The 24,721-nt window shown below is 40.3% G+C and overlaps 1 protein-coding gene across 1 annotated transcript in view; it reads left to right on the top strand.

Moving 5' to 3' along the window:
* Positions 1 to 561: 561 nt before the first annotated feature.
* Positions 562 to 24,721, top strand: part of GMPR (guanosine monophosphate reductase) — a 41,346-nt gene continuing 17,186 nt past the window's right edge. The window contains exons 1-6 of the mRNA XM_061592606.1: positions 562 to 1,111; positions 5,860 to 5,979; positions 8,788 to 8,871; positions 13,806 to 13,979; positions 18,716 to 18,797; positions 23,580 to 23,686. Of these exons, the coding sequence (XP_061448590.1) occupies positions 1,025 to 1,111; positions 5,860 to 5,979; positions 8,788 to 8,871; positions 13,806 to 13,979; positions 18,716 to 18,797; positions 23,580 to 23,686 (654 nt within the window). The 5' untranslated portion in view covers positions 562 to 1,024. The remainder of the gene's footprint in view (positions 1,112 to 5,859; positions 5,980 to 8,787; positions 8,872 to 13,805; positions 13,980 to 18,715; positions 18,798 to 23,579; positions 23,687 to 24,721) is intronic.

Raw genomic sequence — 24,721 nt, 5'->3', positions numbered from 1 at the left:
GGAGCTCGCACCCCAGACTACAATTTACAATCGTATTTCTAATAAAGCACCGATAGGGTGCCAGGAACTGCCCGAGCTCGTTTTTAGAGAGAGGAGGGATAATATTTTTCGAGTTTGCCAGTAACTTTGATCTAATTTCTTCAATGACAAAAAAAGAAGAAAAAAAACAGCAATTTCACAACTGATTAGCGGAAGAGCAAATGCAGAATGCCGACTGAGAAGCAAACCCGCCACGAAATGGAAGAGGCAAAAGGTGGGAAGAAAGAAGGCGAGAACGAGCCTCTGATGTGTGCACAAGTAGTTGTTACGTGTCTTCAAGTCGATTACCCAAGGAAAGAGCAAAAATGCCGATTTTGGGAGGGTCACATGGGTGCCAGCGGCTGCCTCTGCCCTTGGCTTGCCCTTAATTCCCCTCCTCCGGTCTGGATTTCGGAGCAGCGGCGTCGACTGCACTTCTTCTGCCCGGTGCCTGACTTCCTCACCACTCCTCCCCTGAAAAGCCTCGTCCCCACCTCTTTCCCTGTCCCTCGCTCACCCGCTCCGGCATTATCGACCGCATTAAGGTGGTTGCTGCTGCTATTGCCGGCGCCGGGAAGTGCTGCAGTGCCTCTGGCTCGCCCCACGGAACTGCATTGCTGTAGGAACGCGCCGGCACCCACAGACCAAGCAGCCTGGCAAGCCGACCGAGAGAGGGAAAGCGAGGTGGGGGGAAAGGAGCCGGCTGCCGGACGACAAGGCCACCTGACCTGCCCACCGCCGGCTCTGCACATTCCAAAACCAGCCCGTTCCTAATAAAGCTATGGGGCTCGGGGACCGTCTCCCGCTGCTGCTTCTCTCCCTATAAATACTCGCCCTGGAAAGAAAACAAGCTTTGGTTGCTTCTGTTCTGCCTGTCCCGGACGCAGACAGACCGGCAACTCTCCCCCCTCAAAGGCAAGCGGCAGCAGGAAGGAGGAAAGCAAGCAAAAGCAACTGCAGCGCGAGGCGAGGAGCGCCCCTCCTCCAACCTAACTAAACCGGCGAGATGCCCCGAGTAGATGCCGATCTCAAACTGGACTTTAAAGATGTCTTGCTTAGACCTAAACGAAGCAGCCTCAAAAGCAGAGCAGAGGTGGGGGCATTTCCAAACAAGCATGCTTTTTCGTTAATACTTCGCATCTAACCTCGCTAGATAACCTTTTCCTCTTCGTTTTGCATTTCTCAAGCTAACGGATTAACAGCTCGGTCTCTTTCCCGCCTCTTGTATTTTCCTCCGTAACCCCAAATAAAACTTTCCATTTATTGCTCCAGAGGCGAGATTAGGTTGACTCTTGTGCATTAGATAAAAGTCACACTGCAGGCCGCGTTCTCAACCTTCCCCCTTTTCCCATTTTGCCCTTTGCAGAATGAGCGTTTACCTCCTTCCAGGGAAGGAGCCCTTGAGTAAGTGAACTTATCGCTTCCCTCTTGCCTTAAGAACTGCTTATTCTGTCCTGACAGGTGCATCTGCCGAAAACATGTTGTTCTTGTGGTGGCGGTGCAAGAAACCAGAATGGGTAGAAGAAGGTGACTTAGAGCTGGGCAGCATTGTGCTCAGAATTGTTTTGTAGAGGCGCGGATACATTGACGGCATGACACATCATTTGCAGGCAAATGGGTGGACTGGAGCCCCCCCGCCCCATGACTCAAGTTACAAGCCTGCGGTTTTGTGGAGTGAAAGTAGGGAAGGTAATATCAGAGAGAAGCGGTGTCGTGAGGACAAGGCAGGTCAGGTGTACTGGAAATATACACATAAGCAGAGAGAAGAAAAATAGGTCTGTACTTTTCTAAATAGGTAGCCAAATTAAAAAAAAAGATTGCTTTTTGCGACTAGCAGAAACTGTTCGCGGTAGCTGTGCCTATATGTGGTTGTAGAAGATTTGTATATGGAATGTTCAACATCCTTCAGTCTAAAACAAATTTATATTTTTAAAGAATTGCTTGATATACTTTTAAAAATATTTAAGACGATGTTGAAGACCCCATATTAATTATATAAATGAAAGCTTTTAGGGGGGGGGATAAATCCATTAAGAATAGAGCTCTGTTAAGCCATGGTGGCTAAACAGAACCTTCATGTTCACAGAAGGAGCATGCCACTGAGTGCTGTTGTGTGCATGACTTGCCCTGGCTCCTCCCAAATCATCTGGTTGGCCACTGCGGAAAGCAGGATGCTAGATTTTGATGATGGGTGATTCAGCAAGGCTCTTAATGTTCTCACTCACATACAAACACACCACTGTTTTGTGCTAGTAAAAAAAAAGTTGGTTAGCTGTCAAAATAAATATTTTTTTTCTTCCATCTTTTATCAAAATCCCTGCAATTTCAGTTGGTTGTGGTTGAATAATTTGCATATTCATATTAGAATTGTTGCTCTATGGCTGCAGGCAACATAGACATCTATTCTCTGATTGGCCAGCAGTCATTGTAACTGGTAAAGGCATTTTCAAGTAAACACATGATTATATCTCTGTAACTGAAATACAGAAATCTCTCAGGAATGTGAGTTTGCATATCTATTGATCCAAGAGGCTTACTATGACCTACATGTTATGATCTTTTGATCATCTTGGAACAACATTCCAAAGATAAGGGGTATTCTAGAGTTGTGATGCCTTCTCTTTGGGGTACTGTAAGGGATAAATACTTTTTGTTATTAGTGAGGCAATTAGCAATTTTTAAATAGGGTAAATTTTGCTTTAATTTTAAACCTGAACAATTGTGAATAGGCATAATTCACATATATTTAGAGCTGTTTTAAGGTATACCAATCAAAAGTTTTGCATCTACACTGGAAGTGTTATGTGTAATGTTTTCAGCTGCATGTATCAAACAGATAAATGAACCAGGGAATATGGTATAGCTGTGTCTTTATGGGAAATAATATCAGTTTAGCTTGGTGTAATGGGTGGAGTGGTTACTGCATACAAGTAAGAATTGTATCAGAACACATTTAATTGAGAGTAAAGCTGCAACCCAACCCCATTTACCTGGAGTAAGCCGCATTGATATCAGCTGGACTTACTTCTGAGTACACATGGTGAGTCTTGTTGAACTGTATGATCCTTTGAAAACAATGGACTTCAGTTAGTCGTGACTTACAGTTTCACTAATTTCATTGGGTCTGCTCTAAATATAATTTTGTTGGATATCTTCTAATAGGACTTACTTTCAAGTAATCATGTGTAGGATTTGGCTCCATGTATACTTAGGATTGGCTTTAAATTCTCTAATTTTTTTTTTCATGTTCTGTTCTGAAACACAAGAGAATCTTCTGAATTAAGGGACGTTTAGCTGCCTCTGTGGCGCAGAGAGGTAAACGGCGGTAACGCAGCCGAAGCTCTGCTCACGGCCGGAGTTCGATTCCAAGGGAAGGAGGAAGTCGAATCTCCAGTAAAAGGGGTCGAGATCCACTCAGCCTTCCATCCATCCGTGGTTGGTAAAATGAGTACCCGGCATATGCTGGGGGGTAAAGAAAGGCCGGGGAAGGAACTGGCAATCCCACATCATATATACGGTCTGCCTAGTTCACCCTAAGAGTGGGAAACGACTCGCACTACAAGTGCGGGGACACCTTTACCTTTACTTTAGCTGCCTAATTTAGCACTTCTGCTCATGATTACTTATAGGTTGCTTTCTCAAACCGTTTCATGAAGGTAGAAAGCTGAGAAATGTAGGAATTTGGCCAGAGAAGTCGTTGATAATATAATTCCCGAATATCCTACTTCTCTCTGGGGAAGATGAACACCAGTTATTGATTATTTGTATAATCCAAATAGGATTCATGATTGTCCATAGGCTAGTTTTTGGATGTATGGGATGGGAGTGGAGACAGCAGGCACAATTCTGGCCTTACTGTACAGTAGGGCCCCACTCATATGGCGGGTTACGTTCCAGGCCCCCTCCTAAAAGTGAAACCTGCCGAAAAGTGGAACTCTGTCAATAAAATAGTGCCCGATGCCCAAAAAATGCCGTAAAAGCAGAACAAGCGCCATATGAGCGGGACCTTACTTTAATTTTAGCTGCCATATTAGCGGAACGCCGAAAAGCAGGCTGCCGAAAAGCACATATGTTCAGGTGAGCATTTCAAAGAGTTAGAGTGCTACACAACAGGAATCCAGGAACTCTTATATATGCAGGTAACTAAATATTTTAAACCTTTTCAACACATTCACTTGTATGTGGCTGCTTATTGTACTAATGTTAGGTGTCTCATCAGCTAAGGAGGCAGACATTATGATCCTCGTTGTAACTTCTACTTTCCTTTAATTGCAGGGTTGAAAGGATGAGCCTAGGTTGCTCCCAATGAAAGATCAGGGAAGTTGGAGAGACATTGGACACTGGTCCTGCTTGTAATGAAGGAGGTCCAGCATTATGCAATTACTTATTTATTATTTATTTGGAAGATTCATAATCCTTTTCAATACACTTTTAAACACACTTTTTCCAGCAATGAATATAAAACAGAATATACAACAATAAAACCATCCTAAAACTGATGAGCAAGCAGCAACAAATAAAACCATATATAATTGAATTAGGCACATTTAACTGCAAAAGCCTATTTAAATAGGCAAGGCTTTAAAGCCTGGGCCAAAGTCCCTTATGGAACAGGCAACTGGTTCCATAATCTAGAGGCCGCCAGGTTAATTGATGATTAAACAATCAAGGCTTTTCTGAGCTGGATTTGAATAAGTACCTATGGGAAAGATGTTTCCTCAAGTTACCTGGTAGTACAGAGTGTTAAAAGGTTTTTTCTGTACACTGCTTAGAGATCTTTTTATATATTAAGCGGTATAGAAATAGTCTAAATAAATAAATAAAAAGTAAGAACCAGGATCTTGAATTCATCCTGAAAGTAAATTGGTAAGCAGTGGAGTTCACATAAAAGTGGTATTACTTCCTGCGTCCGATCCCAGTAATCAAATGTGCTTGCTGTATTCTGGACCTGTTGCAACTTGTGAACAATCTTGAAGGGCAGCCCCCTGTAAAACGTATTGCAGTCCAGTTGGAAGCTTACAATTTCATGTACCACAGTGGCCAAATCACTCTTTTAGAAATGGGTGCAGCTGGCAAAAAGCTAAAACTCACGGTTTCAGTCTGAGCATCCAGGAGGAGGCCTAGATCTCAAAGCCCTCCCATACTACAAACCTGCCCTTTCTGAGCAATGTGTCCCCATTGGTAGCATTTGCTAAAGCCAAATGGAGTGTGTGTTGATGTTAGACTTGTGTGCTAAAGGCCTTTGGAATTCTTCCACCTAATTTATGAGCAGAGAAACTGGGGAGACCATTTCACTGAATTTCTACAGAGGGAGAAGAAATTCTCCAAACAGGTTTTTTCAAGGTGGAGCTCACCAGCATCCAGTGTTGATAGCCTGGCCATCACTTTTCATGCTCCACAATGCCATTGACCTAGACATTCCAGTGCAGTGCATGTGTATGGAGGGGCGGAGGGGGGGGATGATGACTGCCAGAAAAAAATATGGTGGAGAATATTTGGAGAAAACTCTTCAAAGGAGTCCTTTTTTGCTCATCTCTAGCTGACTTAAGAGAAATTCAGGTTCTTAATTCACTTTAGACTAGCCTGCAGCTTAAATGGGATACAACAGAAAACTCGGAAAAAGAGATTGGTTTGAAACATATGCTCCTTCCCTGCCATTTGCATTTCTTCCTTTTAGTCACTATTTACTATTTACATTTTCCTAGTCTATATTCTATATTCAATTATTTCCCCCCAGTAAATAATGTATAAAACCTGTTATCCCTTGCTGGTACAAAATACCAGCATTTATGCATTTATAAATAATAATTTATAAATAAATATACATTTGTTTTCTTACAGGTAGATCTTATGCGTACTTTCACATTCCGTAACTCCAAGCAAACCTACACAGGGATCCCAATTATAGTAGCAAATATGGACACTGTGGGCACTTTTGAAATGGCACAGGTTATGACTAAAGTAAGTACCTTTTAATTCTCCTGCAAATAAATAAATAGCTGAATGGTATCATCTGAGCTGTTCCCTTTTCTCTAAAATCAAAAGATAAATCTGGAGTAATAGGATTCTAAATTCCAGTCTTCTTTTTACTTGTTTACATTGCATACATGTGAAGCATGATTCTAGCAAAATTAAGCACTTTTAAATACCACTTATAACACATATTCAGGCTGTCATACTATTGAACTTAATGGGAATTACTTCTGAGTACACATGTATATGATTGCACTGTTAAGCATATGCTTAACCCTCTCAATGAAACCAGTACATTTTGAAAGTAAATTAGCTTGGGAATGAGAGAGGTGAAGTTAACTGTCCTAGTTTTCTTTCAGAATCCTGGGAACTGTGGATTTGTGAGGATAAGGACAGAATCTGTAACAGGTTTCTTCTCATTACCTCAACAAAGATACAGTTCTCAAGATTCCTGAATGAAGACTTGAAAGTTAAAGGAGTATGAAATTTGTTTTAAGTTTCATCAGAAGAATGGTCATGAATATGGTGAAATGTATTTAGAAATCTGATTAATGTAAATATGAAATTAAGATTATATAAATTGCAGTTTTGTTGGTCATTTATATGCAACATGATAACTGTTGGCAGTGTCACTTTCCTGATATCTTTTAGTTATATTGGGTAATATCCAACTCATATTGACCCTCTGAAATCAAGGGAAATAAGTTACTCGATTTAACATTGGATACCCAGTCTGTGTCTGTGTTGGAATTACTTTTTTTAGGTGTTTTTAAAGCTTTTTTAAAAAAGATGTTTTTAAAGATGCTTTGTTTTAAATATGTTTTTAAACATGTTTTGTTTTAATATGTTTTAAAGTCTTATTGTTTTTAAGACGTTTTAGAGTGTTTTTAGTGTTTTTGTTTGCTGCTCTAACTCTGTGAGGAAGGGTGGGATATATATTTAATAAATAAATAAAACAATAATATCACCCATTTTCTTGTTATTTTTGTTAGCAGGTTTTGGATATAGTTAAAGATAATAAAAGTTATAACATTTCTTATGATCCAAAACAGTACTTTTTGGATATGCTAAAGAACTATGAATTTTAATTCATTTCTTCTCTTTTAACTGCTGCAAAAATGTTTATTACTTCCCACTGAAACCCTATGATTGCCATCTTTAATTGACTGGTATAAAGGTAAAGAACTATGTGAACTGTTACTTTCAACTAATTGCAAGTGGGTCATCTTTTGTTTTCCTATAGTACTGATAGATTTATGGGGGAAATGATTTTATTTATAATGCACTGAAATAGTAAATGTCAAGATAATATTCAATTCTATTTTTTCTTATGTAAACAATAATTATAGATTAAATCATTAAATTTATACCCTGCTTTTGGACCTACTGGTCCACAAAGCATCTAACATACATAAAACACAATATATCTAAAAGCATCGATCTAACATACATAAAAATTCAAAATAAAAACAATATAACTATCAAATCAAAGTACTTTAAAGCAGGAAATTACATTAGCTCTTATCCATCCAGCTAACATAATTTCTTCAAGATCATCATGTAAGGTCTTTGATCCAGCAAAGCAGGCAAAGATGAAATCCAGAAGCATTCTTCATTATCTTAATTCCATTGCTGGTGTTTGTTATTTATGTTTTTGAGTTTTCACTTTGCTGCTAATTTTTCTTTCCTGTCTTGCACCATCGTGGGCACCGTATCCTGAAAGAATCCCTAAATAACGTGTGCCTTCCTGATTCTAACAGGGTGTCTGTGGAGCCTGGCCCAGTTGAGATGCAGCTCAAGCCTGTCTCTCACTGATCATATGGCCAGTTCAGGAGGGTTGTAATATCTTTTCAAGGTCTGCTTTTACAAGAGTGGGCAGGGCCGACCTATTTATGCATAGCTTGGGCTTGACACTGGGCAGGGCCGACCTATTTATGCATAGCTTGGGCTTGACACTGATGGTTTGGCAGGTAGACCTTGATCCTTGACTGTTTTCCTCAGTAGGGCAACAGAGGCTCTCATTAACAGAGTCTGGGGCTGAATGGGATCTAGTCCAACTGAGGCATAGTGTTCAATATATCATGTTGTAAAACTATATTTACTTTCTAGGTATGACAAAATATTATTATAAAAAATCTAATAAAACATGCCCTTGTACCATAATCTGCAACCCACTTTCTCTATCATAGACTCTTGCTCCAACACTATTCAGTCTTGTGAAGGATTGTAACCTTACTTCCCAGTTCTGTATGGAAGTAAACACCTGAAATTGATGGTATTTACATATAACACCAACATTCCAGTGGTGCGGGTTCCTTGTGTGGTTATCCCCCTACACATGTACAGGGTTCATATTTTTGGCAGTTTCTTGTTCAGTAGTTCGCTGGCAGAAACTCTAAAAGTGTGGAGGTGGAGTTGGGGGGACCACTGAACAAGAAACTGATCTCAAACCTGCACTTGGGCAAATGTTTTCCCCTCCACGCTGTTGCCTGCTGCATGTGGTGCATTATTTTTGAAGATTTGTTAAAGATGTTTTGCTTTTAAGGTGTTTTAAAGATGTTTTTAGTGTTTTTGTTTGCTGCTCTGGACTCCTGGGAGCAGGATATAAATAATAATAATAATAATAATAATAATAATAATAATGTGTGACAGAGGAAATCTATGCATGGAATCTTAGCCTCAATATGTTTTAGTCAAATAAGACCCATTTAGATATTAGATGCTTTGCAGCCATGGATTCTTTTTGTATGTGTTGCTGCCTTAGACTGTAGAATAATACATTATTTCTTTTTGTAGTATGCAATGTTCACTGCAATTCACAAGCATTATTCTCTGGAACAGTGGAAGCTGTTTGCAAGCAATCATCCAGAATGCCTAGAGGTATATTTTCACATAATTATTAAGTGTAATTACTGCTTTCTAAACTTGGAATTTTTTGGAATTTGGAAAAAAAACTGTACACATACAAAATTTTAAAAAAGCCTATATCGGTTGTGAAAACGTGTTTTATAAGGAGGAAAATATTGTTCTTATAATAATTGTGCTAAGTGGTTTATCCAACCCTAAAGATAGCATTCCTACAGGGAACATAATATATATAATGGAACATTAGAAAGAAAGCATAGCTATAGCAGATGTTCATAGAGGTTAGGAAAAAAGTGTGTGAACAAAGCTTTCTCCAATAAAATAAGTATGAATGCTTTCATTGAATAATATTACTGCAAGAGGGAAAAGTTATGAGATTTTGAATAGAATGTTGGCAATGAAATTGAAAGAGACAAAATAGGTATGGTTGCATTTCAACAAAACCAGAAGACTGAGAACAGGAAATATAATGGACAAATATGAGATTCTGTAAACTCAAAACAAGACAAGCGAACATACATTTGTTACAGCAATTGTAGTCGGCCCAAAGGTCATTATGATGCTGCCCTGCCACCTTGGGCTCCTACTGGGAGAAAGGGCAGGATATAAATAAATGAATGAATTTTTAAAACAAGTAAATAAATAATAAAGATGATAGATTATGAAAACCTTTCTGAAACAGCCTGTACTTTGAGAATGAGAGCACATAACATCTGTGAATGGCAATGCAGTAAGATAGAAGGCTAATGACAGTGACAAAAAAGTCCCTGAAAAGTAATGTATTGTTTGTGATAAAATAGCGTAACTCAGTGGTGTAGTGGAAGGGGAATGAAGGGGAGTCTTGTTCTGGGACTTTTTTTCAAAGAAGGAAAGTTGATGCTATTTGCCAGAACACCAGGATAATTGATGCATCTTCCTTGCTTTGGCAAGTACATAGGTGATAATGAGGTTTTCAATTTTGTGTCAGATTAGCATAGAGGAAGTTGGAGAATGGAGAAAAAGATAAAACAGGATGGATACTTCTTTCCTTTTCTTTGATGGAGTTCCAACTTCATGCGAACAGTTTAAACTGTAACGCTTATTTGCAAGATTGTTTCATTTCTAATTAAAAGCTAGCTAGCTGAAGATATTTTGTTAAAGCTCAGTGTGTTGTACAAGTAAAAAAGTATGCACCTCTGAGTTCAGTGAAGCTTACCCACAGGAAACTGTACAGGATTGCAGTCATGCTCATTCTAACAAATAGGGTATTATGCTATGAACTGCTGCTGCTGCTGCGTGTACAATAGCTGTATGTATATAAAGATCACACTATATAAGTATATATATATAAAAATGAATACACATGCACACACCAACACTGCTGCCTCCATTCTTGGTCTCTCCTTGAGAGCAAGGATTCTTGGAGGTATGAATATGGGAGCTGTCAAACTGAGCTTCTGCCCTTCAAAATTTATTGCTGCACAAGTGCTGCTCCTTTTTGTTTCTAGCTATTATAAAGGGTTCATAAATGATTCAGCAGTGATCCCTAAAGCAATGAAGAGTTTTGTAATACTTTAAAGACTAGTACATTTGGTATGGCATAAGCTTCTGTGGACTAGAGTCTATTTCATCAGATGCTCACCAGCTTTTCTAGATCATCAACTGAGAATCCTATGCCAGACCTTCAACCTTTTGGGGTCTTGCTTAGAACCTCTTACCAGGGGGGTAAGGTGTGGTGGTAGTGAAAACAGTCCATTGCTTCTTCCATATCACCTTCTTTTTTCCTTGCAGCATCACCATAAGCTATCTTACCTCAGAAGTCAGTCCTCCTCAGGAAAGTGCATTGGAGGAGCATGGCTATGTTCCTCTGCTATTTACCCAACTCACCTCAGGCAGCAGCGATCCCAAGCATGTTTCTCTTGTATAATCTAGATTAAAGTGTAGTGTTCCTCTACCCCCCCCCAAAAAAAACCCTCAGCCTTTTTCACTCCACTTCCCAGAGGCACTGCTAGAGGGAAGAAGCCCACAATGCTCCTAGACAATCTGTGAGAGAAGAAAGTCCTCTCTTCCGCATATTTGTTCCTGTTATTTATGGATGCTGCTGCAGGGGGTGGCGATACTCAGCTGGAGCTCTCTTTTACATAGTGGTCTGTCTCTGTAGAACAGAGAAGTCCCTCCTCCTTGTCCACCTACCATCACACTCACAACTGGTATGAGCCAGCCATGCTAGGAGTAACTGCTGTGCAGCCCTCCCAAAAACAGTTGTTACCGCAGTTAGGGTAGAACTGTTTGAGCCTGATTCCTTGTACAGCTGCATCTCACAGAAGCCCTTGATTCTTGTACATTATAAGAATTCCCACATATCTGGTAATACCAGTAAATCGTTGTCCTCCACCTGTCACTTTTCAGCCCTCCCTCGCAGGGCTCTCTCCCTCTTGGCTCTCCTCTAGCTGCCATGGCAACCAGAATACTCCTCGGCCTACTTTTCTTCCTTGATTAACATTTAGTTGGCCACTCTTCATACACAGTTCTCTACAGCAGCTGAGCACAATATTGAAATCATAACAGGAAATCTGAATATAAAAGATGGCAAAGAAAATATTTAGCTCTGCTTGGCATGTACGCCCTGAGGTACAAACCAGCACAAATGAAACACAACTAAGGCCAGGACTACAAATGCAGCAAAATGAGGTGCTGAAATGTACTAACAAATTCCATCTTGCAGATTAGGGTTGTCATTTTTGAATCCTCTGCCCACATAATTTTTCCTGGGCTCCTGCTGGAAGGAAGGGTGGGATATCAATCAATCAATCAATCAATCAATCAATAAAGGCTTTACTTTAAGAAAAGAAAAGAAAACTAGCAGACCAGGGGAAAGTTCTCAAACCACTCTCTGTTATGCTAGCTTTTGACTTTCAGTTATTTTTCCATATAGGAGAGCATTCAGAAATAGGACCTACCATCTGCAGTTTGAAGTGGTACAGTATCACTGCAGGACTTTGCCACCTCATTTTCACCTAATTCTGCTGCCAGTGTAGACTAGGCTTAAATCCTATTAACATCAGTTGTGCCCAATTAAATGCTAAACTTCCATTGATTTCAGACTGGATTCTAATGGCCACGGTGTGTAGACTGTACATCAGGCATCACCGAACCTTTGGGTCCTGTGGACACATTTGCAAACCTGAGAAACTGGTGTGGGCACTACACGTGCTCTTCAATCAAGCACACACCAAACTGATTCTATTGGCCACAGTATAATTTTCTTTCAAGTCTAATTTCAGTAGAGGAAAGAGTGAGTGAGGGGGCCATAAGGGCATACTTCTGAGTAGACATGTATAGGACTGCACTGTTAAAATAAGTATCACAGATGTGTATTCTTTACAGATATGAATTGCAATAAAGATAGCACTCAAGATAAAAGAATGAAGATAAAATTAAAAAGCAAAATAGACTTAAAACATAAAAGTCAGAGTCCAGTGTAATGCACATAAAGTATCATAAGTTTAAAGTCTCAATCAGGCTTGTGCCACTTTTGTAGATGTTTTGTTTTGCTGTGCAGTGCAATCCTATGCACATTTACTCAAAAGTAAGTCCCACTGGACTGGTTTTCCCAATCAGTTGTGAAAACCAGTCCAGTGAGACTTAACGTTTGAGTAAATGTGCCAGGATATGCACAAGTTCCTCCCTTCAGGTGAGCAGCTAAACAAGCCAGGATTCCACCCTTCATCATAGCTTCCTGCTGCATGCAAAGCTGTAAACTCTAGTTAATGCCTTGCAAACAGGTCAGGATATTATGATAGCAGTCCTGTCGTGGTAGTGGGAGATTCCATGACAGAGCAACCACCACATCTGACGGCTAGCTGCACTTACGGCAAGAGTGGGGGTCCCCGACTTTTTTGTCTCGTTTTACTTCAAGGTATTTTTTTAATTCCTCTGTCCCATTGACTATAATGAGAAAGAAATTCAGTTCAGTTCAATTTTGTGTCTTTTCTCAGAGTGTGTCTCGGAAACAAAGAGGCTTAGGATACCGCAGATCCATAGCGTCACCATCACACCCCAACACATCCTTGAAAGGCCCAGTTTTCCCCAGTGCTCCTGGAGGAATGCTGCTGTGCCTGTGGATCTGTGCCTGTGGAGCCTTCCACTGTGTTGTGGTGTGAGTACAGTCCTGCTGGAGGGCCTTCCTCTCCGAGGGTGGAGCACCGTTTAACACTACTTCCAATGACTCCTTTGCTGGCCTTTGGGGGGGCTTTAGAGTTGGTCTGTAAGCCAACTTTAAATTATGGCTTAATATCCTGGCTTCTTGGTATGCCATTGACCATAGTTTCCAGGTTTACACACAATGGGAAGCTATGGTTAACTTAAGAGCTGAATCCTGGCTTGTTTTGGCATGACAAAAATGGATAGAAAATATATCTGTTTTGCTACAAACAAAATAAAAAAAAACAGCTTGAAAAGAATCTCACAAGATTGTTTTAAAATAGGAAATACTGTACAGTATCCCAAACTATGTTGTAAGGAACCAGAAAAAAATGAATCAAGAAAGAGTTTGGATATGAGGCAGAAACCACCAGCAGTTTCGTCTTTGCCAACATCACTGACACAAGCTAGCTTTTTTTTTTATCCAAACAAGTTCTAAGTGGCAAAACAAAGTATTATACTAATAAAACTAGGTTCAGTGCTCTAGTGGAAATAATATTTCACAAATTAGCAGAATGTATTAACTTGGAATAAAAGATTCTCATTAATTCTCAGTCCTCAGCCATACATTTCCAGCTTCTCTTTCATTGTGCTAGATCTTCAGGTTTGGCACACGCTGCCTTTTCATGCTTTTAAGACACCCCCCCTCCATATTCTAAGATTTGACCGTCTTAGATCATCCCAGTAGGTTTCTTTTGCAAATAGATGCAGAGAGAATGCTCTTGACCTAATAAAAGCCACTGATCATTCTCTTCCTTTCTTTCCAGCATGTAGCGGTGAGCTCAGGCAGCGGAATGTCTGACTTTGAGAATCTGACAGATATCATAGAGGCCATTCCACTTATCAAGTATATTTGCCTGGATGTGGCCAATGGTTATTCGGAATACTTTGTAGAGTTTGTGAAAGCTGTCCGTGTCAGATTCCCCAAACACACCATCATGGTAGGTATGCTGAGGAAAGTGGAGAGATGGATGGGTTTTATAATTTGGTGACAGATTCCGCTGACTCACATAAGTGTGTTTCATGGAGGATGGGTCTGCTGAAAAAGAGAACAGGATTCCTGCACTTTTAATAGTTGTACAGTAGGGCCCCGCTTATACGGCGGGTTCTGTTCCGGACCCCCGCCGTAAAGCGGAAAACACCGTAAAGCGGAACCCCATTGACTTTAATGGGCCGCGTCACACGAAAACGGTGCAAAACGTCGCAAAAGGGGGGTGGAAACCCTTTAAAATGGAAAACGAAAGCCGCCGTATCAGTGGAACGCCTTAAAGCGGAATGCTGTAAAGCAGGGCTGTACTGTATAGGACAAGGAATTTCAGCAGGTATAGTACATCATGCAGCCACCCCAGTTTCATGCCATGTATCTCCTGTGGCTCCACTATTTCCACTGAATTGAATTCCTTAAAATCCTTGTATTGATATAATTCTTGCCGTCATTCCCCTTTTACAGATGGGGTCCCAAGATTAGGGCACAATAACTATGACCCAGCGAGGTAACTGATAGAAGGGGCTGTAGCTTAGTGTTGGAGCAGATGCTTGGTGTGCAGAAGGTCCCAGGTTCAATCTCTGGCATCTCCAGGTAGAGCTGGAAAAGACCTATGGCTGAAACCCTGAAGAGCTGCTGCCAGTCAGTGTAGACAGTACTAGGCTAACAGGACTAATGGTCTGGCTCACTATAAGACAGTTCCCTAGTCTGTTCAGCCATTTTCTTTTCAGCCCACTTGCCCTGTGGAACTGCAAAGCATTATTAAACTCAAGAGAGTTCGAAAGTTGTTTCTGGGCTTGGCAAGAGGAATTACTGATGGTGAAATGGCACATTAAACTCCAAAGTTTGCTTGTTGAAGGTCACTTAGTGATCACTGGTGTTTGCGTTAGTATTTTGGTTCTTTCCTGTCAACGCCATACCTTTTCTGAGGACCATCTTGGCTTTCAGGAGGATGGATGTTTTTCTAAGGCTTTTACTTCTCATACATGCAAGTGTCTAATACAGATGAGTAGGAGATCTTTCTCTTTTGTTGTTTATCCAGAAAGGGAGGAAAAAGAAGGGCTGGGAGCTGTGGAAGGATGTTGGTTTCATAACAGAAGGTGGTTTTCAGGACTTTGCAAGCTGCCCTGGGAAAGGGCCCTAGCTCAGTGGCAGAGCATCTGCCTTGCACGCAGAAGGGCCCAGGTTCAATCCCCGGCATCTCCAGGTCGGGCTGAGAGAGAGTCCGGCCTGAAACTTTGGAGAGCTGCTGCCAGTCAGTGTAGACAATACTGAGCTAGATGGACCAATGGGCTGAGTTAGTATAAGGCAGCTTCCTATGTTCCTGTGTTCTGCTTTCCTGAACTAACTTTTCTTTCTGTAGTCAGCGGAGATCACAGAGAGCAAAGCTGCAACTTGATCTTGTTTGCTTCTTTGGATCATGGAACATGTTCACCTCAAGTCCTGTGTGAAAAAATAAAAAACACCCCTCCCCGTAATCATTCACACACATAGCTCCTGGTTCAAGCAGCAAAGAGTTCTGAAGCCTAGGAACTGTATATCAGAATTTGCAGATAGCCAAGAACCTTCCTTATAATGGAAAGTTAAAGCATTCGGGGGGGGGGTTAGTTGTGGAAAGAGCCAAGTTACTCGGGGACATAATAGGGGATTATAAAAGTATAAATGGCACGAAGGGAACAAAGTGTTGCTGCCTCTCCTATAATCCAAGAATTCTAGGCTACCAAATGGAGTAATAAAAGAAAGTCCCTTTAAATATATTGAAGAGTGGGGGTGGGGGTGGGCTGTTCTCTTGGTTGAGGAGCAGAGTGCCAAACTCCATTAATTACCCTTTTTGAAAAGCATGTTTAAGTATGCCACTTTTCTTCTGAAGGAAAAGCAACCACGCAGGCCCTGGTTCAGAATGTGCTCTCAATCTGGATTGAGGCCTTGTGCCTTTTTTTTTTTGCTGGAAATCTTGCACCCTTCTCCCTGGCTGCTATTTTTCCTGAAAGTACTGTCTGCAAAAAAACCCAGCAGGTGTAGCGACAAACAGTAGCCTAGGGGAAGTTTTCAGCATGAAAATCTTTTTTGGATTGGCAGTACATTTCAAATCAGGGGTCATGCGCCTCTTTTCCTTCAAAATAAAAGTAGTCCACACTTAAGCATATGGTTTTTTAATGGTAACATAATGCATATCGTTTGAGCCTGAGAGTTGTTTCTGATAATATACCAGCTGTTTTTGTGCTAAAAAACCGCACATAAATGGCCTGTTTGCATGGACAGTGTAACTTGTGTGCTGCAAATGCAACTAGCAATTTCTTCCAACTTTCCATGCAACCAAACAGAAGTGTAGCACTAAACAATGACTGCAGCCAAAACGGATAGGAACCCAACCCAAACAACCTCTGAAAAACTAAAATGGGCTCAGTAATGTATCTATTAGAACAACTAAAACATTGTTAAACAACATCATATATGGTAATAAGATATTCTTAATGCATTCCTTGCTTTCAGATCTTATACTAGATCTTTCCCAAATGAGTTTCAACCTGTAAAGCTCTTCTTCATTGGATACTTTAGATTTTTGATAGCTGGATGTTCCTTTGGCGTTTTAGATCTTGTAAATAATAGATCTCACCTGCACCATATATTGTACAGATATGTGTCTTGCTCAGTCTTTTAATTTTGACTGATAAATGAATAGTGAAAATCCTTGATGACACAGGCCTCTCAAATTCAGTAGAATTGCTTGTTTTATCAGCCAGGATTTTATTTCCATATATGATGGTTTTTAACAATGTTTTATGATTGCTAGCTATTATATATTAAAATTATACTTAATATTTTGGTTCTAATAGATACATTACTGAGCCCACTTGAGTTTTTCAGGGGCACTAAACAATTATTCCATCTAGGATTTGGAAACAACCTGATGCAATAGGACCCTCACTGAATAACAGCAAGAACGTTCAGTTTTATTAGGTCTCCCCAGTCTCTGGCCCACAGTCACCCAGGTTTTTTTTTAGAGTTATCTCATTCAAATGAAAGAGCAAGGATGAGCTCAACAGAGTGGTTTGCTGAATTTCTTTTTTATATTGCCCTCTGCATGCGTGCGCACACACAAAAATCACTTTATTTATTACCTTTTTATCCTACCCTTTTTGTTACAAGCAGAAGAACAGCATTTTAGGCTGACATGATATATTCAGTTACCTGGGAGTAAGTCCCACAGAACTCAGTGCGGCTTACTTCTAAGTAGACATGTATAGGATTGCAGTGCACAGTTTAAAACAAGTCTGTAGATTAGGCTGGGGCACAATCCAGAATAGTGACAGGCATGTTTAAGTTGAATCATTGGTCTTAATCATACACAATTCTGTGTTGAATTACAGCCAAGCTGTAGTGATTTACTAGTGAGCTTTAGAGCGGAGCAGATATTTGAACATGGATTGTCTATCGAAATTCATCACTATAGTCAATTCATCACACATTCTCATTTTTGTAAAAAACAAAAAACAATCAAAACTGTATAATTTTGAAACAAGTATAACAATCATGTTTCATGCATCGCAGGTTTGTTAAATCTATCCAAGGGTGGTGTTTACTTCAACTTTGAATTCTTAAATAGGATTTGCATTCACCAGATAATGGATCTGGGAACTAACATTATTAACCAAGAAAGAGCCTGACTTCGCATTCCTTGTGTAATTAAAACAAACACTGTATTGAATAACAAACTGTCTTGTGGCACCTTAGAGACTAACAAATGTATTATATCATTCACTAATAGGCAAAGAACCTTGTGGTTTAAGAATTACCTATAGCCAGCAGATATGTCTATTAAACTTTAAAAAGCAGGGAAATTGGGCAGCTATAGTGAATGGACCAGGGGAGCAGGAGACCTGACCTCCTCTTTGGGATATTGTACTGCCCTACAAATTTGTCAAAATTCAAACACAATTTGGGTTGGTCTTTCACAGTCCAATCCACTTTCTGTGTGGCTTGGAAGAATTTGGTAACGTGCCTCTAAGCATATGGTGAATGGTGGCAACATTTTAAACAAACTGGATGAAGTGCACTCTAGTGCATAAGAACAATTCCTAGCTTAGAAAAAGGGGACTTGCATGGGAACTAGAACTGGTTAACTTTGAGGCACAGGGGCAGTTCATATTGATAGCAGGAATTGTTTTCAAAGGATACAGGTGTTGTGCCCCATCCTAGGGCCTTCTGTTACCTGCTGACCACTTTAGGGTGTGGGGCCAGATCTACCATTACACAGAGCAAGGTGGCTGCTTGAGGTCAGATTTTGGGTATAGTACAAGGGCAGCATATTGTTCATTATTTTTTCATCTTTGTTACATTTTTACTGACAAAATGACTTGACCATCCTTGGGTATTATTCATCATGATTTAAGGGATTAGGCACTATTTGCTGTTCTTCCTCAGGCATCAAAATGTCTTGGGCTGGTCCTGGGTATAAATCAGCCCAGTGTTCATTGATTGTACCTATGCCCTATTACAGAAATCATACCCCCATCTTAAATGAGAGTTGTGGTTTTGGAAGTAGGCTCCATTTGATGCATATGAATAAAATTACTCCACTGTACATGGAATAATATAATAATAATAATCCAGTAATCCAAACATTTGTTCACTGTTGCAGTTCAGTGTTCGATTTATTTCTCATATCTGATGTTTTTGCCTGTGTTTCAGGCAGGTAATGTGGTGACAGGAGAGATGGTGGAAGAACTTCTTCTGTCTGGAGCAGACATTATCAAAGTTGGAATTGGGCCAGGTAAGCTGATTTGGAGTGCATAGTGATACGTATTTATCAATGCATTCATGTTAGGAAAATTTAGTCTTTGAGGTGGATTTATAAAGTTCTATGAACCTGGAGAGCAAGTTGGTAAAATAGGTAGGTAGCATAATGTGCCATGATGTTGGTGTAATCGAAAATGACATTCCATAAATGGGGTGCTTCTTTTCCATACGAAGTGCAGAGCAAAGACGATGATGCTATTATGAGTTTGGGTTGAGTAGATTATGTTGTCCTTCTAAGTTGCCTCGATTGTCAACTACTGGAATTCAGTGATTTGCTGAATAGCTCTGGGCAAATTGCATCTTCTCAGCCTCAGATATGTAAAATGGGAACAACAGTACCCTATTTTGCAGGGTTGCTATAGGATGAACAAAATAGGGATTGCCATGTATTTAAACACTGAAATTGCTGTGTATGAGTGAATGAATGAATGAATCAGTACCATCTAGCAATCAGGCTGTTCGGTTATCAAGCTATGCTATGGTGTTTTAGTACCATGAAAGGAATTGTCCCTCTATCAAAATTAAAAACACCTTAAGCTGGACCAGTTTGCGATTTTATGGAAACATAAAATGATAGCTCAATCTACCCAGACCTCTTCACCCTCATGACTCAGAGTGGTAGCCTCATTCCTTCTGCCCTAGTTTTTTTCCGGCTGAAATTAGCAGGCTTATCCACACCATTCAATTCTAGGCTAAAGGCCTGTGGTGAGTGACTTTTAATCCCTTTTTGCCTGCCTGGAAAAGTCTTTAAATATCCTGACTCCATAAACCCAGAAACAAGCTTGATTTGACAGTTTGGGTCAATATAGTAGGATTAACATTTCTAATTTATTACCCATAGTTAAGAGATCAGTAGGAGGCTGCAGGTTTGCCTGCTCCGGCCCCCCTTCCCCCATCCCCTTCCACCTTGCATATCAATTTCGCAACCCTTTGAAATCATGGGCTTAAATTACAGGAGGGTGGATTTGAGCTGGATAGTGGAAGCAATTGCTTGGAGACAGAGTGGGCTCTCTTGCAGGAGGTTTTCAAGCAGAGGCTGGACAGACATCTGTTGAGCAAATCCAGCTGTGGATTTCTTGCACTGAGCAAGGGGTTGGACTAGATGGCCTGCAAATAGGGTTGCCAGGTTCATGGCCTGAGACTGATCCTGTATCTTCAGGAGAAGAGAAAGTCAGCCAAGTGCAGGTGTTCTTGCAACACTATAATGAGAAAAACCACAAGGTAGAATTCTCCCTTCCCCCTGCATAACTTTTAAAGATACAGAAGACCTCTTGGAGGCTGGGCCTGGCAACACCTGCAGTTGGCTGACTTTCTCTTCTCCTTTTTTTTTATCATTAATTTTATTCAAAGTTTCAAAAAACAAAACAGAACAAAAAAAAACAAAAAAATTAATAACTAATACAATACAATAAAATGTTGACTTCCGATTTGTCGCAGATCAGTTATAGATCTATAATATATAACAAACCTGTCTCTTAATATATTACAAAATCACTTTCCTCCAGTAGTTAATTAATCATCAAATCTCATTAACATTACTTTATTCTTTCAGCAAAAAGTCAAAGAGAGGCTTCCACTCCTTGAGAAATATATCCATCGATTTTTCTCCAAATAAACATGTCAATTAATCCATCTCATCAAATCTGCTAGGTCCAGTAGTTTCAATAGCCATTCTCAGTGTTAACTCCATCTTCCATCTCCATCCTTGCACCCATAATAATCTTGCTGTCATAGTCATAGTCATATAATAAAAGTCTGATAGGAATTTCTTTCATTACAAATATTTCCTTGCCATCAATTCCGAATGTACCACTGAAATGTTGTTGTAAAGCTGCATCTCTGCTCCTCCTTTGCACAGAATGCACCATCACATCTCCTGAGAGTTTTTCCATTGTCACACATCTGGAATTAATTCTGTAAACTTTCTCCATTTCAAGTTCCATCAAATCCTTCCAATCCAGGAATTTTTTTGAACCGTTGATATCTTTATCTCTAATCTCTTCACCAATTCCTTCAAAGACAGCGCTGAATTCCAAACAGTGATATTTGTCTCCAGGATCCATCACAGCCATAAAATCCAAATCTTTTTCCAAGTCCATATTTGATATATCTATTCCAATCTCCAGGGCTTGAACCTTTCCTTTAATTTTTCTTTCATCTTCTTTTATTTGTCCAGCCATATCTTTGGTCTCATCCACCTCCCCTCTCACAGAATCCTGAATTTCCTTCAGCTCCTGTCTCATTTTGCCAAATTCACTTTTCATCTCTTGTCTGCTCTGTCTCACCAGCTTAATCTCATTCATTATTTTCTGAAACATATCTAGATAGAGAACCCCTTCCTGTACATCCAGGGTCTCAGCCACCTTCTTGATTGTCATTCTTAACTATTCCCAAGCAAAGAACCGTTTATTTCTTTTTCCAGTCACAAAGGAGTTAATCCTCCAAGCCTGCTGACATCACCCTCTAGACAGCACAAACCGCCTTATCTCTTATGTGTCCAAAAGTGCAAAACAAATTTGGTTCACAGCATCCAAAAAATTAGTGGCATAAAAAGTAAGCAGATTCGTCCAAAAAAAAAAAAAGTAGACCAGAAAAAATAGTCTCAAATGTCATAAAATCAGATTTCCTCTTTAGATTAGTTGCCCCTCATCCATTTATATCTTTAAAATGCTCAATTCCATGCCAGCTTTTTGCAATAAAAAACAAAGATAGGCTATTTCGATTTTCTTCCTCCTTAATTCCGTGTATATGAGAGAAAGTTATAACTCACCCAGGGATTCTTTGTTGCCGATCCTTTAACAAATCTCTTTTACTATAACGATAACAAAATGATAAGAGTAGATAGAAGAATGCTTGCCTGTTAGAATACGTTTTTCTTTAAAGAAAAAAAAACGTCTTGCTTAATCAGTTTGAGCTTGCTTGAAATTCCCTGGCTCCGTCCGACGTTGCTGGCAGGTCCTTCGTTCCTAATGAATTCAAGTCCCCCAACAAACACAACGAAGCTTGTGGATAATCTCTTCGTTTCTCCCTTGCCTGGGAGAAAGTTTTTACCAGTCAAAAAAAACCTTTTGGCTGGTTTTAAAACTGAAAAAGCTTCCTCTGAGACGAGAGCTCATCTCAGAGGCAGGCACAAGCTAAGCAATCCTTCCCGGAAGTGCTGACTTTCTCTTCTCCTAAAGATACAGGATCAGTCTCAGGCCATGAACCCGGCAACTCTACCTACAAAACACCTTTCAGCTGTACGATTCTGGAAGGAAGATGTGAGTGAGTGAGAGAGAGAGAGAGAGAGAGAGAGAGAGAGAGAGAGAGAGAGCTGCTTAAGGCAGTGTTACCCAACCTTTTTCAACTCAACGCCCCTTTGCAAAATCTTTTTGTGCGCAACGTCCCCCTCAGATTAAGTATATGCCAATGCTTCCTATTCTTCCCTTAAAATATGAGTAATGCATAAAAGGTATTTTCAGTGATTATTACTGATCGTTTTTATCATGCCTTTTTATTGCACTTAGATTACACATTGAATTCTTAGTATGATTTATTAATATACATACATAGTTATAGAAAAGTAAATAAAATGAGATTTATTATAAAATACTAGTGTGATCCTTGAGCTTGATGAGTTTTGGCTAACTTCACAATATCTGGAGTATACTCAGATAGTAATAGTTTTAAGTCACCACAACTAACAATATCCAGACAGCTTCAATTCTTCACTAGTATGCAATTCACTGCACTAAATCCTCATTCAACGAGATAAGAAGATGGAAAGGTAATATAAAGAACTAATTAAGTCCACACAGTATGAACCAATAGAATACACTGTGTTACTTAACAACAAACTCATTCAGTTTACCGGCATTGTTTCGTTAAACAAGTTCATTTAAACATCACAGAAACAACGGGTAGCAAGTGTGTCCCATTCCTGAAGAAAACCAGCGAATAACTGACTGTGCGTCACCCGTTTGCACACGGCACTCATCTGTTGGAAGAATGCTCCCTCCACCAATACACCCAGCTTATCAAACACTCTCTTGTGATTGGTTCCAACATCCCTCAAGACAGCATCAGAACATTACCTAGTGCTGGGGCGTGGCTAATATCCCCATTCCTTGATATGACACTGGCCGCTATTCAGAATTTCTTTACTAAAGAGCACACACTATTTATAGTGTTATTTCCATGAATTGAGACTATTAAATACATTCTAACTGGGGACAAAACAGTTTAAAAATTAATGATTTGTGTATTAAATAAAATTAATCTTAAATGCTTCAACTGTAGTATCAGACCGCCAAATGTCAACGCCCCCCTAATGAACCCAAACACCCCCTAAAGTTTGTAGTCACGCCAACACCCCCCTGAAAGGCTGTAACGCCCCCCAGGGGGGTGCTACTGCCCATGGGAATCACTGGCTTAAGGCATTCCTCTGCAGTTGAGAAAAAGGTAAAGGTGGAGTACTGCATAAATTGCTCTTACTCACATGTTTTGCTGCTCTTCTGTACCCACCCTTGTGAAACTTTTATGGGGTCAGGTGCTTTCCCTTTAAGTAACTGGTGTGCTTGTTGAATAGGAAAGACCTATGCAAGCTGCCCATCCATGTCGTTGTGCCATTCATGTTCAGCCTCCAGCTATGCTAGTTCACATAATGGGAAAGCTGCTTCCACAGGTGTACAGCTGCGAAAGACACCGGTGGTTGCACTTGCCCTAATCTACCATTGGTTTAGTTTCATTTTTCTTTTTGTGTGTTTTTAATGTTTAGGATCTGTGTGCACCACTCGGATAAAAACTGGTGTGGGTTATCCGCAGTTGAGCGCAGTGATTGAATGTGCGGATTCTGCCCATGGACTGAGGGGGCATATCATTTCTGTAAGTATGATCTGCAGCAAAATTCCATAAAAAAGCAGGGTTATAGAATAAAATCCCAACAAACAAACATTAAGGAAACCTTTTCTGTGAACATCCCTGATTTCTGATTGCAGCTCTCAAGGACTTGGCAGTTTCAAAGACATGAATTGAAAACTTGCTCCTAACTTCAATTACTCATAAATAGCCCCTTGAGTTATGCCTTGGTATCCAGCAGCTCATCCACATTTTGTACAGACCGCATCACGAAAATGTTGGTCTACAGAAAGTGCAGTATAATAGTCTACTACATAATGCATATATACTAAGGAGATATTGAGCCTTCTGTCTCTTTGGAGAAATAGATGGGATAGATTTTTTTAAAAAATAAAATCACTGTGTTGTGGCACAAGCAGCTGGTTTGGAGTGCTGGACAGGAGACCAGGAGTAGGGAACTTTTTCCAGCTGAGGGCCACATTTTTTTCTGGGCCAGCTTCTGGGGGCCACATGTAGGCTAGTTTGTACACACACACATGCACATCTTTGTATCTTCCATTCAGGCAAGCAAAAGTCATGATCAGAGTTCACAGGTACATTCCAGTGAGGCAAAAATGCTCAGAGCATATGAAGCATGGCCCATAGAGAATGTGACTGGGTAGGGTGTGTAGCTTGGGGAGAGTCCCGAGGGCCAGATGGAGAGGCTTGAAGGGCTGCACTTGGCCCCTGAGCCTGAAGTTCCCAATCCCTAGAATACACCAATCACATTGGCGCCGCAATTGCAAGTCCTCTTGGATGAAACAGATTATCTTGATCCATCCCAGTCTGGGTTCAGGCCTGATTATGGGACTGAATCTGCCTTGGTTGCCCTGATGGATGAGCTTTAATGAGAGAAGGACAGGGGGAGTGCGACCCTGCTGTTCTTTCTTGATCTCTCAGCGGGTTTTGATACCATTGACCATGGTATCCTTCTGGGCTGACTTGGTGAGCTGGGTATTGGAGGCACTGTTTTACAGTGGTTCCGATCCTATCTCAAGAGTTGCTCTCAGAGAATAGCATTGG

Source organism: Rhineura floridana, chromosome 1, assembly GCF_030035675.1.
Source record: "Rhineura floridana isolate rRhiFlo1 chromosome 1, rRhiFlo1.hap2, whole genome shotgun sequence".
NCBI lineage: Eukaryota > Metazoa > Chordata > Lepidosauria > Squamata > Rhineuridae > Rhineura > Rhineura floridana.
This window is presented reverse-complemented; position numbering and strand designations above follow the sequence as displayed.